Source organism: Nicotiana attenuata, unplaced genomic scaffold, assembly GCF_001879085.1.
Source record: "Nicotiana attenuata strain UT unplaced genomic scaffold, NIATTr2, whole genome shotgun sequence".
NCBI lineage: Eukaryota > Viridiplantae > Streptophyta > Magnoliopsida > Solanales > Solanaceae > Nicotiana > Nicotiana attenuata.
Window position 1 is genome coordinate 91,174 of NW_017670974.1, and position 16,273 is coordinate 107,446.

Below are 16,273 nucleotides of genomic sequence, written 5' to 3' on the forward strand. Positions count from 1 at the left end.
CCTCTTGTTCTATCTCTCCCCCGGTCTTCTGTAACCAAGATATCTGCTTGTGAGGATGAACCCTGCGATTTTCTCCTTTCTTCCTCATTCAACACACCACTCTTATTGTTATAGTGGAGCTTTTTGGATCTTTGTGATCCCGTGGTTTTTACCTTCGATTTGAAGGGTTTTCCACGTTAAAATTTGGTGTTCTTTATCTTCTTTATTTTCGGATTTGCCTCTTCCTCAGAGTGGTATCAGAGCCTTGATTATTTATCCGGGTTATTACGGAATGGAGGCGAATATGAGCAAGATGGTATGTTTAAATGGGAGAAATTATAATGTTTGGAGAAGCAAGATGAAAGACTTGTTGTTCGTGAAGAAGATGCATCTACCCGTTTTTCCAGCTCATAAACCCGAGAGTATATCCGATGAAGATTGGGATTTCGAGCACCAACAAGTATGTGGATATATACGGCAATGGGTTGAAGATAATGTTCGCAACCATATGGTGAACGAGATACATGCGAGATCATTGTGGGAAAAGCTAGAGACTCTTTATGCTTCAAAAACTCGGAACAACAAATTATTTCTGCTAAAGCAATTGATGACCTTTAAATACAAGGAAGGCAGCCCTATCCTTGATCACATAAATGATTTTCAGGGCGTCCTTGATCAGCTATCTGGAATGGGGGTTAATTTTGATGATGAGATACAAGGACTTTGGCTTCTTAATACTCTGCCAGACTCTTGGGAAACTCTTCGTGTTTCTTTGACAAATTCAGCTCCTGGAGGTAAGGTGACCATGGAATATGCCAAGAGTGGGTTTTGAGAGAGCTTTCATCAAGAGAGAAGAGAAAAAAAAAGTATTTGTTTTGCTGCAGATTTTTATTCCGACCAGCCAACTTCAAATCATGTTTTCCGACTTGTTAACCGTTGGATCGGGCTGAAATTTTGACCGAGTGTTCGTAACATCTTGGTCTTGGATTTGAACGGTGGAGATCGGATTTAGAGGCTCGTAGCATCTGATTTCGAGCCTCGAACAGCAGTTTCGTTTTGGGAAATTCATTAATTAGATTTATGAATTTTTTAAAGTTCTTTTATTGGTCTCTACTATGGTGAATGACCAGCCTAACATTTAGTTGGACTTTTATCATCTTATTTATGAATTGATATCTTCTTTAACAAAAGTTTGAAAAACAGATCGCACTGCGAAGTGTTCATAATTTTAATTCCTTAATGGGCAATGTCACTAGTGAACTGCTTATGACAACTATTCATGGTCAAAAAGAAAAAAACTTTTAGAGGAAGCTTCAGCTAGTGAGAGAAAAGGAGAGAAGGGAAAGATAACCAAGGACCCTTTAAATCAACTGCGCCATTATATTTTTCCAACATGTAATTTGCAATAATAAACAAGGATCCTTATAATGTGGCTACAGTGAAAAAGGAATTGAAAGAATTTGCAATGTTGAGAATGGAACAAGTGATTTTTTTTTAATAAGCGAACGCTACACTGGAGCTAATTTAGCTTGTTACTAGAAGTAACCCCTGCAACTTAGGCTGAGTTCTTGCGGTATAGTTAATAATTGTTATATACAAGATCATATTTGGGTGTTGCTACTTTATAATAAGCATGATACAAAATGACACAGTTAAATACAATTGGCCAAAAAACTCCATTGCACTGAAAACTGCCTGTTATGATCGTTCTCGTGGGGATTTTGTACCTTCTGAAACACAAGAGGCGTGTTTTGTCCTAACACTGCCTGGTAATGAAGATTCAGATTTATGTCGAGATTTAGACACCTTTCTCCTATCTCCAAATGGACGACCAGACGTATACTTAGAAGGGAGCTGTTCTAAAACACTCAACACGAATGACATATCTGGTCTGCCCCTTGCTTCAGGATTTACACAATGTAATGCAAGAGTGGCTGCTATCGTTGCTGCTTTTCGAGGATATTGCCCTTCTAACTTAGTGTCCATAATCCTGAACAACTTTTTCTTGTCATGCAAATACGGAGTTGCCCATTCGATCAGGTTTTGCTCTGCACGAGTCTTCTTTTTATCCATTACACGACGACCAGTAAGCAGCTCGAGTAAAACAACCCCAAAGCTATAAACATCACATTTGGCTGTTAGTTTACCTGCCAAAGATAAACAGATGTGGTCAAACTAGGAGCCGATAATATTCACATTTTTTATACACTTTGAGTTTCTGAAGCCATAGAGATAGCACAAGCCAGAATTTGACCTAAACGACGATATGCTTTCATAGAGGTGAATGATTGGATGAAAGAAACAAAACCATATTGGCAAGTTTTAGTATTATATGATCAATCCGGATGATCAGAAGTGCAATCAGGACTTTAATAAATAAAGCAATAGCACATGAAGAAATCTTGACTTGATTGAAAATAAATGAACCTGTAGTAAGATATTCAGGAGCAGTATATCCTTGAGTACCCATTACTTGAGTAGATACATGAGAATGATCACCAGTTGGACCAGATTTTGCCAAGCCAAAATCTGAAAGTTTTGCATTAAAATCCTACATGAAGAATATATGAAATTCAATTATGAAGTACTCATCTACCCGCCAATCAAATCATACATGTTGGCCTCACATAAACCCACAAAAAAAATGAAAATAAAGGCAACCAAATGATCAGAGAAATTTGGTTAAAAGCCGCAAAAAAAAGCAATTCTTGAGCATACCGGGTCTAAAAGGATGTTAGAAGCTTTAAAATCACGATAGATAACTTGTGGTTCCGCGTCATGCAAAAAAGAAAGTCCTCGAGCAGCACCTATAGCAACTTTAATCCTTGTTGCCCATGGAAGAACTGATGCACTCTCTGCAAATTGGACAATTTCAGGTCAATAGACTTGAATCTAAAAGGAAATCTCATGATGTTTTTATTTCATCCATACAATGTCAAGTATCGCGAAAGGCTAAAAGGGGTTTCAAGCTAAACCTGGATTCCATCGCCCGTCACGATGCAACCAATTTGGATGGATTAGATTTTAAGTAAAATGGATTTGGACAAAGTTTTGATAGGGTATTATGTAATAACCCAATTCATGAAGTAAAAACAGAAAATTTACCTAGCCTAGCCAGTAATTGCATGCAGTACAAATTAAAAAGATAGTTGTATAGCTGCTTGCAAAGTATACATAATACTAACTGAATAGTCATGTCTAGAGTAATTTATACTAATAACTTAGCTGTAATTTAATATCTTTTTCCAGGGAACTCCATAATTGATTCTGGTTTGTATAACTATAGTTAGGCAACTGTAATCCAATGGTCCAACACTGGTGAAAGATAAAATACCTCGAGAAGCTACTTGAGATGATTAATATTGAGAACCCTTGAAGATTTAACAACCACAACTTGCCAATTCTAGAGTATAGGACAACAGAAAAAAGTTGTAATATCTATCGTTGTACAGCTATAATGCAAGGATTTCATCATTCAAGTGAGAACCAGATCGAGGAATGCAAAACATTTTGAAGATAAAAAGAAATGCTTATGTAAGAAGAAACCAAGATGAGCTTAGCTTATTTATACAAGCAAATTAAGTGTTCGCAAATGAATGGATTTCGAATCACTTCAGTCACATGGACCCTAAAGTAGTTGAAAGAAATATGTAAAATGATGACTCACTTCGAAACAAATGATTCTCCAAGCTCCCTCTTGGCATAAATTCATATACTAATAGCCGGTTTTCACCTTCCAAGCAGAATCCAATGAGCTTGACCAAGTTTGGATGACGAAGTTGCCCAAGATAATTTACTTCTGACTATAGGAAGAAAACGATCAACATACATAATGAGGTGCCAGGAATAGAAAAACAAATTAGTTAGGAAACAACGTAACGTAACCCACCAGCCACTCCTTATGGCCCTGCAAACCTCGAGGCTTGAGCTTCTTTACTGCAACTCCCAGTCCTGATCCAGGTCTTGAAGCAGTTAGTGTTTCCTCGCATAGCCATCCCTTATAAACATAACCAAATCCTCCTTCACCAAGAAGGCAATCGCGATGGAAATTGTTGGTGGCCTTTGCAAGTTCAGAGAGCAAAAGCGCTCTTAAATAAGGAGATGATAGTATTTCACTCTCAGACCTTGGACTTGGTACAATCCCTGTTCTCTTTTTCCTAGTAGAATTCTTGCCTGGAACAGGCAAAGGGTGACTGGCATGTTCTGTCGCTCCTGAATAATATGCATAATCTGATTAAAACAAGTATATTTGGAAACATGTCAGTGTGGGAGAGGTTTGCATCTTATTTGGTAAAACATGAACAAAGTATGCATTTACAATTACAACAACAACAACAACAACGACCCAGTATAATCCCACTAGTGGGGTCTGGGGAGGGTAGTGTGTACGCAGACCTTAGCTCTACCTTGGGAGTAGAGAGGCTGTTTCCGAAAGATCCTCAGCTCAAGAAGACGAAAAGAGACAATATCAGTACCACCAACAGATAACATAAGAAAAATAACAACATGATGAAAACCAAAAAATAGGTGCAAAGCAAAAGCGATAACCGGTAACTAACTCGGCACTATGAAAAACGAAAGAGTAGTAAGACACAACATTGGCATTAGCTGTCGCAGACAAAAACCCTACCAAACTAGCCTCATAAAGGTACGAACTAAGGAAAGACTGAACTACCTCCTAACCTACAACCCTAATACTCGACCTCCACAGCTTCCTATCAAGGGCCATGTCCTCGGAAATCTGAAGCTTCGCCATGTCCTGCCTGATCACCTCTCCCCAATACTTCTTAGGCTGCCCTCTACCTCTTCTCGTGTCCTCCAAAGCCAGCCGCTCACACTTCCTTACCGGAGCATCCGGGCTTCTCCTCTGTATGTGCCCGAACCATCTTAGCCTCGCTTCCCACATCTTGTTATAAATGGGAGCCACGCCCACCTTCTCCTGAATATCATCATTCCTAATCTTATCCATCCTAGTGTGCCCGCACATCCACCTCAACATCCTCATCTCTGCTACTTTCATCTTCTGGATATGTGAATTCTTAACAGGCCAACACTCACCCCCATACATCATGGCCGGTCTAACCACCGCTTTATAAAACTTATCTTTGAGTATCGGTGGCACTCTCTTGTCACACAGGACTCCAGATGCTAACCTCCACTTCATCCACCCACTCCAATACGGTGTGTGACATCCTCGTCGATCTCCCCTCCCCCTTGGATAACTGACCCAAGGTACTTGAAACTGCCTTTAATCGGGATGACCTGTGATTCAAGCCTCACATCCACGTCCACTTCCCTCGACTCAGCGCTGAACTTACACTCCATGTATTCCGTCTTCGCCCTGCTCAGCTGCAATTACAATTACTAGAGACATAATAACTCATATTTTCCAGATACAAAAAAACTAATGATTATCCTCAGTCCCTCAAATCTTGCATAACAAAATATCGATGCTTTACATAATGCACAAAACAATCAAGCAGTTATGCAAATGTTTAAAGGTTGACGTCTTTGGCAAATTCAGTGTGTTGCTTCATCATTCTTGAACAGTAAATACAACAATTAAGAGGAGAAGAGGACAAGAAAGTAGGCAAATATCCCTCATTACTCGTAAACTATCTTACAATAAAAGGAGTAATAAAGTAGAATGTCTTTGCATTCGACCCTTGTGTTTCAAACTCACCCCAAAAGGCAAAAGCCGCTATCATAAAGTGTCTTTTTAAACCCTGCAGTAAATCATAGCAATATTGCTGGTCATCCCTAGCATTCTCTTAGGCTATTGCATATGCTTTGAAGCAAAACTATAAATACGATGGAACATAATCACATTTCTGAGTGGCTGTATATTAAAGTCGTATATACCACAATTTGTTAGGAAATACAAAGAGAAAAGTCATAATCATAAACCGTCTTGAAACGAACTAAAATATACACAGGCATTGGGATTTGCCAATACCAATTATTGATGGGAGCCCAAGCTGACCCGAGCCGACCACCATTTTACAAAAGAAAATATTGGAATTGCATGTTATCAGGAATGAAGAATAATACCACTGGTTCCTACAGAGTTGGCAAACGTTAAAATTCCAGATTTAGGGACTCCTGCGACTTTCTCACGCCTTTGAACGCAACAGGTGAACCAGTTGCCCATACCCAAAAATTTTTGATCAAAATGTAGACAAAATTGGCTCTTTGTCCTCCATATCTACTGCAGGGGCACAAGGCAAATTAAGATGAAGAACAAGAAGAGCATTGATACATCCCAAAATCAGATTTGTTTTAATAACGAGAGGTTAGATGAAGTAAACAAACCTGTGGTACAGGAACCATCTGTCATAATATTCAATCAACTATGTCCCATTTAATGTTAATCCTTTGTATTTATTCTGACTTAATTCATTTACAAACTACTCCTATATACTAACATAATATTCAATCTATGTCTCAAGTTCAAATAATTTGGAGAGTTTGGTCATACGAGGAAAATTGTGCACTCTGTTCAGCCATTGGTTGTGCGATATTAACGCGAGACATGCAAAGTGTCAAAGATGACTTGGATAGCATATCTGTTTGTTAGTTTAGTGTAGAAGCAGCTTGAATGTTTTTATACTGTTTGATAGATGCTAAAATCATGGAAAATGATTGTTGTTAAGACATAAATATACATAAATTATTATTTCCTTTTTTAGCTAAACCTTTTTTCTTTTTATCCAATAGGGCATAAAATAAGATGTTGAAATTGGAACTCCCACTTTCACTTCCAACTCTCACAATTCTAAGCATGAGCTAAATGATCGAAGAAGAATAAAGAAGAAAGAAGGAAGAGGAAGCTTCGACGGAAATAATGTTCAGACAAATTGCAAAGTACAAAAGACCAAACCCTTGGTCTCAAAAAGATTTGAGCAATCAAATGAGACACGGGGCACAACCAAGACCCATGGATCATTAATGAAATCTTTTAATCAGGACCGTTCGATAAAAATCAATGCTAGCTGCACAATCACAAAGAAGACAGGTGGGAAAACCTCTGTCTTTGGATCAAGTACTGGTGGAGTATCCCAGTCGTTGGATCAACCCAACAGATTACAAAAACAAACAGATAAATTTGATAAAATTGTACAAATGGTACATTAGCTGTATATTCTTTGGAATATAGTGTATAACCAATAGAAAATCTACAAAAATAGAAAGTATTTATTTTTATTTTATTAGGTATATAAATACATTAGTGATCAGAAATGAAATAGACAAGAAACTTTTTCCGAAATCTGTCTCTAAATTTTTACATGTGATAGGAGAATCCAAGTCCACAGTTGAATCATGAGGATCATTGCTGATATCTAAGTTTTGAGGGATGCAAACATCAGTATGTTCATAGGATACTTGGTTGAACATGAAAGGTGCAAACAAATTACATGAAGGTAAAAAAGATCCTTAAAAAAATGATAAATAGCTTCATAGAACTGCACATCTTTGAAACTATCATCTTTTTGCTTTTCAATTCTAGAAACTTATATTCCTTTTTCCTATAACGGTATCCCATGAAAACACATGCATTTGCTCTAGGTTCAAATCTTCTTCTATTGTGTGAAAATGTGGATACGTAGCATAAACACCCAAAACTTCTTAAGAATGAGTAAGATGGAACCTTTCTAAATAAAACTTCATAAGATGTTGTGTTTCTTAGAATTCTGGATGGGAGCATTAAAAGATTAAAAGCCAATTTAGTCATAAGAAGAGACATTCAAAGAGAAGAAATTGATTTCAATGAAACTTTCAGCCCTGTGGTAAAAATGACCACAATTAATACATTTTGACAGTTATAGTAAAAAAGGACCGAAAGATATCACAACTTGATGTGAATAATGTATTTCTGAATGATAAATTGGAAGAGGAAGTGTACATGAAGTTTTCTAGCGGTATGTCCCCTACAAGTCCAAATCATATTTGTAGACTTAAAAAGTCTCTATATTGTTTAAGGCAGGCATCCCATTAGTCTCAAGTTCAGATCCTTTTGCTTGAATAAGTGTTGGAGACTCATGTGATTCGTGAACACCTTACAAGACACGTCATAAAGATAGTGCCGCCAAATCTTAAGAGTGTGAACAATGGCTGCTAACTCTAAATCGTGCAATGGGTAGTTCTTCTCATAGGGCTTCAATTGACGTGAAGCATATGTAATCACTCTCCCCTCATGCATCAACACGTACCCAATACCAATCCGTGAAGCATCACAATAGAATGTATAAGAACCCGATTTCGAAAGCAAAACCAGAACCGGAGTTGTAGTCCAGGCAGTCTTCAGCTGCTGAAAGCTCTCCTCACACTCATCAGACCACTTGAAGGGGGTACCTCTTTGCGTCAATTTAGTCAATGGGACTGCTATAGATAAAAACCCCTCCATAAAATGGCGATAATATTTAGCCAACCCAAGGAAACTCCCGAGCACTATAGCACTAGACAGTCTCGACCAACTCTTAACTACCTCAACCTTCTTCAGATCTATCTTAATCCCCTCAGTGGATACCACATGACCCAAAAATACCACCGAGTCTAGCCAAAACTCGCACTTGTGTGGATAATATTGTGTGGAGAATCTTCTTTTATATTAGTAGGGTAGATGTATTGAGATTTGAATTTGAATTAGTCAAGAAAGTTGACTTGACCGTCACAGGAATGAAGGCGAACTTAGTAGATGATTTGAGGTACCATATAGGTTGTGTTGCATGAGCTTGGGAAGAATTTAGTTAAATCTCACTATGGTGTTATGGAAGTAATTGAATATGGGTATTGTGAATTATTTAATGTTTTGATCTATGGCTTTGAGCCAAGTGGGGGAGCCTGCTATTGAGAATTCGATTTCATGGTTATAGGTTAAATTTAGGTTTTGGTCCGAGACATACTTGTGGAGCAATTATGACTGCATAGGCTGAGATCGAGGATGACTCAAGTAAGGAAATTTTCTGAATACGGGATATAATGCACTTATGAAAATATAAAAAATCGTGGAATGATTAAGTTGTTAATTGCAAAGAATGTAGTTCGCATGGAATATGTATTCGACCGGTGGTGTTAAGGCAGGGTTACTTATTTGAGTGTTGTTGTGCAAATGGGGCATGTGTCTTTTGGCCCTTTTGGGCGGTGCAATTCATGTATGAGTAGAGTGGGTGACTCTCGAGAAGGTTCCAATCGGTCCGAGATTTATATATGACAATTGAGAATTTTTCCGGACTTGTGTATAGATAGAATCTGAGATTTGCATTTGATGATGCCGGGACTTGCGGTAATTTTGTATGACTATGGATTCTACATTCCTGTATAAGAAAGGAAAAGAACAGTTTTAAGTCCACATAAGGTCTATTCAGAGTTGGTGTCTCGGTTGTGGTATTTATAAGGGTAATTATGATGTGGTGAGGCTCTACGGATGTTTTGGTGGCAATATTCTTGGGTTTGGTAACCTACGTGGCTTGGTCGAGTTAGAGGAATTCAGTTTTGATAGCTTGATTATATGCAAACAGATTTCAAAGTGTTCTTGATGGTTTCTACCATGGTTTGAGCCGGATACTTTCTACCGGTGTGAGGAACGTGTTGTGTTTTGTGATTTCCTCCTGGAAGGAAGCAGATGGAAGATTTCTAACTAATCAGGTATGTATTCTACTGGTGACTCAGAGTTGATATGAAATTCTCGTACTTCTTGTATGGTGGTCTAATAGAGGCGGTGTGTCCTGTGGGATTGAGAATTGCATGTACAAGGTGGCTGTTCAGTTTTGAAGGGAAGGTCATGAATTATGGACAACATGGTCAGTTTTAGACATTTAGATGAATGTTATAACTGCTCGGTAATTCCTGAGAATGGTGCACATTTCAGAAGGCGCATTGTGTTTTGACTTACGGATGTTCATTGGTATTGCGGTACTCACCTGGTTGATAGACTACAACAACAATAACAACCCAGTAAAATCCCACTAGTGGGGTCTGGGAAGGGTAGTGTGTACGCATACCTTACCCCTACCCCGAAGGAGTAGAGAGGCTGTTTTCGGAAGACCCTCAGCTCAAGAAAATAAAAAGACAAAAATGAGACAATATTAGTATCACCACAGAAATCGTAGTAAAAATAGGAACAATATGAAATCTAGAAGAAAGATGCAAAGCAAAAGCGAAAGCTAATCAAAAGGTCATGCATTGAAAAGCGATATAGTAAGACACAACATCGCCACTAACTATCTTAGACAAAAAACTCTATCAGACTAGTCTTACAAAGGTGTGAAGTAAGGTAAGACTCAACTACCTCCTAACCTATAACCCTAACACTCGACCTCCACATCTTCCTATCAAGTGTCATGTCCTCGAAAATTCGAAGCCTCTCCATATCCTGCCTGATCACCTCACCCCAATATTTCTTAGGCCGCCCTCTACCTCTTCTCGTGCCCTCCACAACCAGCCGTTCACACCTCCTTACCGGAGCATCTGAGCTTCTCCTCTTAACATGCCCGAACCATCTTAGCCTTGATTCCCGCATCTTGGCATCAATGGGAGCTACGTGCAACTTCTCCCGAATAACATCATTCCTAATCTTATCCATCCTAGTATTCCCACACATCCACCTCAACATCCTCATTTCTGCTACTTTCATCTTCTGGATATATGATTTCTTAACAGACCAACACTCAGCCCCATACATCATGGCCGGTCTAACCACCACTTTGTAGAACTTTCCTTTGAGTATCGGTGGGACTCTCTTATCACACAAGACTCCAGATCCTAACCTCCACTTCATCCATCATATCCCAATACGGTGTGTGACATCCTCGTCGATCTCCCCTCCCCCCTGGATAATCGACCCAAGGTACTTGAAGCTGCCTCTGCTTGGGATAACCTGTGATTCAAGCCTCACATCCACGCCAACTTCCACCGACTGGTTGATAGACTACTAATATTAAAATTATTGTTATGTGGCATGGAAGAATTATGGAAGTATTCCTAGTGGGAATATCGTGCATGAAGGATGTTTTAGTCATTCGAGTGCTGGAGTTGTCATCAGTTATGGTGGTTCATGTGTTTTATGAATTTGGGGACTGAGAGTTCTCATAAGCAAATTATTTCGAGGCCGCGGACTATGAATGTGTGGCCAGGTTAATTAGATAATAGTACATGTTATTGTTAAGTCATTGAGGACTTTTTAGAGGGCTATGTATCCATGCTTAGATTGCGTTTGGGCTATAATAAGCCCGGAATCGACTGTTGAGCTTTAAGCTATGATGTTTCTCATATCTATAACATTACATGAGCTATTTGATCCGTGATTGAGGCTACATAGGAGTTAAATCCCTGAATGAACTTGATAAATGCCCCAGTGATGAAAGATTTTCGATTTGAGCTACGATAGCACACTTTATACATGCATACACTTTAGCATGGCATTTATACCAGTCCAGGAACATGAGAATCTTATCCTACTCATCATATACCTGCATACCTATTTAAATGCTCCCATATGATATATTTGGACTGGAGGCCTGGGACTATACCAGGCGGATTATATTATTGGCACGTGAGTTGTCCGTGCGGGTTCTATTGTTAGCACGTGAGTTGTCCGTGTAATGTTGAATTTCCATTTCCTTGATCGTTTATCTGATTAATTATTTCGTTCCTCTACATGCTATGCTATAGCCTGATTAGGGCAATTTGAGAAAAAAATTGTGCAAATGCACAGACATATGTTCTTCTCACAGAATTTGATGAGTTGGTTTTAAATAATGTTCTGTGCCGGAAAGGCAGGATTACACCGGAAAAGCTAGAATAGTTGTGTTGGTGATATAAGGTCATTGGACCTAGAATGGATACTATCAGGTTTGATTACAGCCTGTTGGAAGAATGATTTAGAATTTGGCTAAAATAATTGGCTATGGTAATTGTTGAACAAGGGAAAGCTCCGTAACTTGTTGATCTGGTAAGTGGTCATGAAATTTCGCGTGTTTCTTTCATTATCGGCAGTGTACGAAGGTTTTGGAATGAGGTGTTGTTTGATATAGGGTTTAATACCGGTATCGGGTTTGCTTTTAAGCAACTACAATGATTAGAAACTATTGCGAGTATGCGGGTTGTGTGGTATATCATGTGATTACATCTGGAGTTATGGCTAAGGCTTAATACAACTTGTTAAGACGCATACGGAGTGTAGATGTGAGATTCGGGTCTTGAAAATAAATTTTGGATGTTGGAAATTGGATTCCAAGGTTTATGGGCTAATGCTAAATTAGTAATTTTCAGTTATGTGGTGTCGCCAGGCCTATATGGAATAGGGTGACGTGGGATCATCCCCGTGTATGTGCGTGATAAGGTGAAATAGTGATTTGAAGGTTTAGGCACAACTCTTGGCACGTTCGAGGACGAACATATGTTTAAGTGGAGGAGAATGTAATGACCCGACTTGTAGTTTTGAGAATTAATGTTCTGTTCGGTTGCTTAAGGTCTATGTTTAAGTGGGGGAGAATGTAATGACCCGACTTGTCGATTTGAGAATTAGTGTTCCGTTCGGTTGCTTAAGGTCTCGAGCAGCTTTTAAATGTGTATTATGACTTGCGAGGGTGGTCAAGTTTGGTTTTCGGATCCGGATTTAATTTAAAGAACAATTCCTGTTTTGAAAGCTTAAATGAAAAGAGTTGACCAAAGTTTGACTTTTGTGCAAACGACTCCAGAATAAAATTTTGATGATTCCAATAGCTTCGTATCATGATTTCGGACTTAGGCGTGCGTTCAAGATTGGATTGGAAGTCCGTAGAATAAATTGAAGCATTTTGGCAAAAGTTGGAAAAATGGAATTCGAAAGTTTAACCGACAGTTGACCTTTTGATATCGGGGTCGAAATCCGATTCGGAAAATTGGAATAGGTTCGTTATGTCATTTATGACTTGTGTGCAAAATTTGAGGTCAATCGAACTTGATTTGATAGGCTTCGGCATTGAATGTAGAAGTTGGAATTTCTTAGTTTCATTAGGCTTGAATTTGGCTATGATTCGTATTTTTAGCGTGTTTGATGTTATTTGAGGCCTCGACTAAGTCCGTGATATATTTTGAGACTTGTTGGTATGTTCGGACGGGGTCCCGAGGGGCTCGGGTGAGTTTCAGGGTGATTTCAGACCAATTCTAAGCCATTTATAGCTACTGATTTTGGCTACAGCAGTGTGCTATGCGATCGCGTGGAATTGGCCACGATCGCGAAGCACAAAATGGGAAAAAATGGCCAGTGAATCGCGATCGTGGAAGGTCTTTCGCGATTGCGTAAAGGAAAATCTCTGCTAGACTGACCCGACTTTGGTAGCTTATATCTCGCAATCTATAAGGAATTTGGAGATGATCCAAAAACGAAAGTTGTAGCCCTTTTGTCTAGTTTTCAGAAAATCAAACCAATTTTTATTTGGAGTTGTGTACAAAAGGTTATGGTTGATATATTATAGGCTGTCCGGGAGGAGTTTGGAAATCGCGAAGAAGAAATTTGTGCGGCATAGGGCTGAATTTGACAGCTTATATCTCGAACTCTATAAGAAATTGGGAGATGACCAAAACATGAAAATTGTATTTCTTGGTGTCTAGTTTTCAGAATGTTAAAACATTTATTATTTGAAGTTTGGTACAAAAGGTTATGATCATTATACTAGAGGATGTCCGGAAGAGTTGGAGAAGGCTGTTGGAAAATTTGTGCTTCGCGATCGCGGGAGAATGGCCGCGATCGCATAGAGTGAAATTTTTTTATGCTTCGCGATCATGGGAGTTTGGATGCGATTGACTGGGCAGGAGTATTAAGTTCTGAAAATGGGTAGTCCCATTTTCCATTTTTAACGATTTGGAGCTCGGGGAGAGGCGATTTTCGAGAGACTTGCTAGGAAAACATCGGGGTAAGTGTTCTTAACTCAATCTTGGTTAAAATACCTGAATCAATTGTTTTTTCTACCCCTAAATCAGTGAATTGGGTTGAAAATGGTGAAAAATTTCAGACTTTAATTGAGGATTTGGAGGTCGAGTTGATGCCAGAATTTGATAAAAATTGTATGGTTGGACTGGTGGTTGGACGGGCGTTCATATTTCATAAATTTTGTCGGGTTCCGAGGCGTGGGCCCCAATGACGATTTTGGAGTGTAATTTTGGATTTTATTGGAAAATTGTTATTTTCATATGGAATTAATTCCTATAATATGTTTTGATTGAATCAAATTAATGGTGACTAGATTCGAGGCGTTTGAAGGCCGATTCTCGAGGCAAGGAATAAAAAATTACACGATTTAAGGTAAGTAACATTTCTAAACTTGGTTTTGAGGGTATGAATCCCCGAGTTTTGTGTTATATCAATTGTTGGAGGTGATGCACATGCTAGGTGACGAGTGTGTGGGCGTGCACTACAGAAATTGTGACTTAAATAAATTCTGTGGAGTAGTAAAATTAAGGAATCATGTCATTATCCGCATATCCTCCACGTGTTAGAGGAAATTGAGCTGAGAGTCGTACTAAAGATCATGTTTAGGTTACGTGCCGATATTTTGGGACCCATAGGGTCATGTTGCTATTGAATTAATTATTTTAAAATGTACATTTCATACTCAATCATGTTATTCATTGTGAGGATATTTATGGGATCGAGGGGCTGCACGCCGCAGCAGGCTTGATAGGTTTTGTTGTTCTACATCGGGGCAGGCGGGCCTTATAGGCTTTATTATTATATGGATCGGGGCTGCCCGCCTGCAGCAGGCCACATTGGCTTTATATCATGCTCGGGCTGAAGGAGCCCCTCCGGAGTCTACCTCCCACACAGTGCGCGTAGATGATTATATATTCGGGATGGACTTCCTAGGGCATGGACTTGCCTTACTTATTTATATTTGTGCTGAATTTCCCTAGACATGGATCTTGTCCAAATGATTATAATTTGGGGATAAATTTACCTTGGGTTGGATTTGGCCTTATACGGTACTGAATCACCGACTGTTAGTTGATATATATATATATATATATATATATATATATATATATAAAATTCCCTAGGCTGGATTGGCCATATACAGTACTCAGTGACCAAGTAATTTGTGATCGTGAGTACAAGAAGTTTTCCAATGAGATGTCATATTTCTCATATCACTCAGTATTGATCTATTTTACTTGAACGAAGTTAATTGCCGAACTTGAAAGCGTGTCTACATTTCTATACTATTATTTCTATACTAGACTGTACCTGCTGAGCTCGTCACTACTTTTAGCCCAAAGATTAGTCTTGTTACTTATTGAGTTGGTTGTACTCATACTACACCCTGCACCTCGTGTGCAGATCCAGGTGCTTTCGGACACGGCGACTGTTAGATCTCAGAGTGTTATCAGTTGAAGACTATCAAGGTAGCTGCCTGGCATGCACTGACCTTTACTCTTTTCCCTTCAGTTATTGTACTCTTTTATATTTTCAGAAAGTGTTTTTATCAATCAGACTTTGTTATCATTTAGATGCCCACGTACTCAATGACACCGGGTTTTGGGAGTGTAATTGTACCAAATATTGTGGGATTTGCTGTAAAAAAATCTAATTATTATATTTTCAAACTTAAAAGAATTTGAGATTTATTGAGGTTATTGGCTTGCCTAGTATTTAGATAGGCGCCATCACGACATGTGAGATTTTGGATCGTGACAGAAGCAAGGACAAAACTACACGGAATCAGGATTGAAGCCAGGAACCTCTCGTACTAAGGCCCGAACGAAGCACCTACAATCGGGGCCATCGTGACAACGGCCCGAATCCGGTTAGGGCTCAGAGACCTCGGAAAGCATTACCAGATGGTTGCGCATAATTAATGAAGGGCCGTGATATTCGCGCTCAACCGGATATCACGGCGTGGATCTCGGCCCTTATCGGTGGCAGATCAGTGTTTAGCAAAAAGGAAGATCTTTACCTTTCTTAGAATCGCACTTAGGGTAAAACTCCCCTACTATATAAAAGGGGAGTTTATTAATCAATAGGGGCACTGTAACACGCATACCAAGACAATATACATTGTTTTCTCTGCTTCTAAAAGTTATTCTAAGTTCTTATTTTTGCTGATAGTTCTGCATAAGTGTTTGGCTCTGAACAAAAGGCAGGCTAATTGTTAAGCTCATAACCGAGCCCGGATTCAATATTACTACTGGTTTGGCTGTTTATTCTATCTTTAGTTTGCTCATCTAATGTTATTAATCACTTGTATTGAATTAGTCAACATATCTTTAAAACCGCGTATAAATCCAATTGTTATCCATTTTTAGGGTAAACAGAATT

The 16,273-nt window shown here is 38.9% G+C and overlaps 1 protein-coding gene across 4 annotated transcripts; it reads right to left on the minus strand.

Annotated features, from left to right (window-relative positions):
• Positions 1-1,339: 1,339 nt before the first annotated feature.
• Positions 1,340-6,516, minus strand: LOC109244955 (protein kinase 2B, chloroplastic-like). 4 transcript variants are annotated; one of them, XM_019412125.1, is made up of 7 exons: positions 6,292-6,516; positions 6,031-6,184; positions 3,869-4,191; positions 3,647-3,782; positions 2,698-2,834; positions 2,407-2,530; positions 1,340-2,126 (listed from the first exon to the last, which is right to left on the minus strand). In XM_019412125.1, exons 1-7 carry the CDS (start codon positions 6,307-6,309, stop codon positions 1,678-1,680), a joined length of 1,341 nt encoding a protein of 446 aa, XP_019267670.1. In that variant the 5' UTR covers positions 6,310-6,516; the 3' UTR covers positions 1,340-1,677. The 4 variants fall into 4 exon arrangements, with proteins under 4 accessions (XP_019267670.1, XP_019267669.1, XP_019267672.1 ...); XM_019412124.1 differs by having other exon boundaries at positions 3,869-4,209; positions 6,292-6,513; XM_019412127.1 differs by having other exon boundaries at positions 3,869-4,209; positions 6,031-6,187; positions 6,292-6,509.
• Positions 6,517-16,273: the final 9,757 nt, after the last annotated feature.

Bases quoted from the DNA above. Each gene is read 5' to 3' on its own strand.
- LOC109244955 (XM_019412124.1), bottom strand. The intron at 3,783-3,868 runs GTGGGTTACGTT...TTCTTCCTATAG, and splicing joins AGGGCCATAAGGAGTGGCTG to TCAGAAGTAAATTATCTTGG. The intron at 2,531-2,697 runs GTATGCTCAAGA...TTCTTCATGTAG, and splicing joins CTAACATCCTTTTAGACCCG to GATTTTAATGCAAAACTTTC.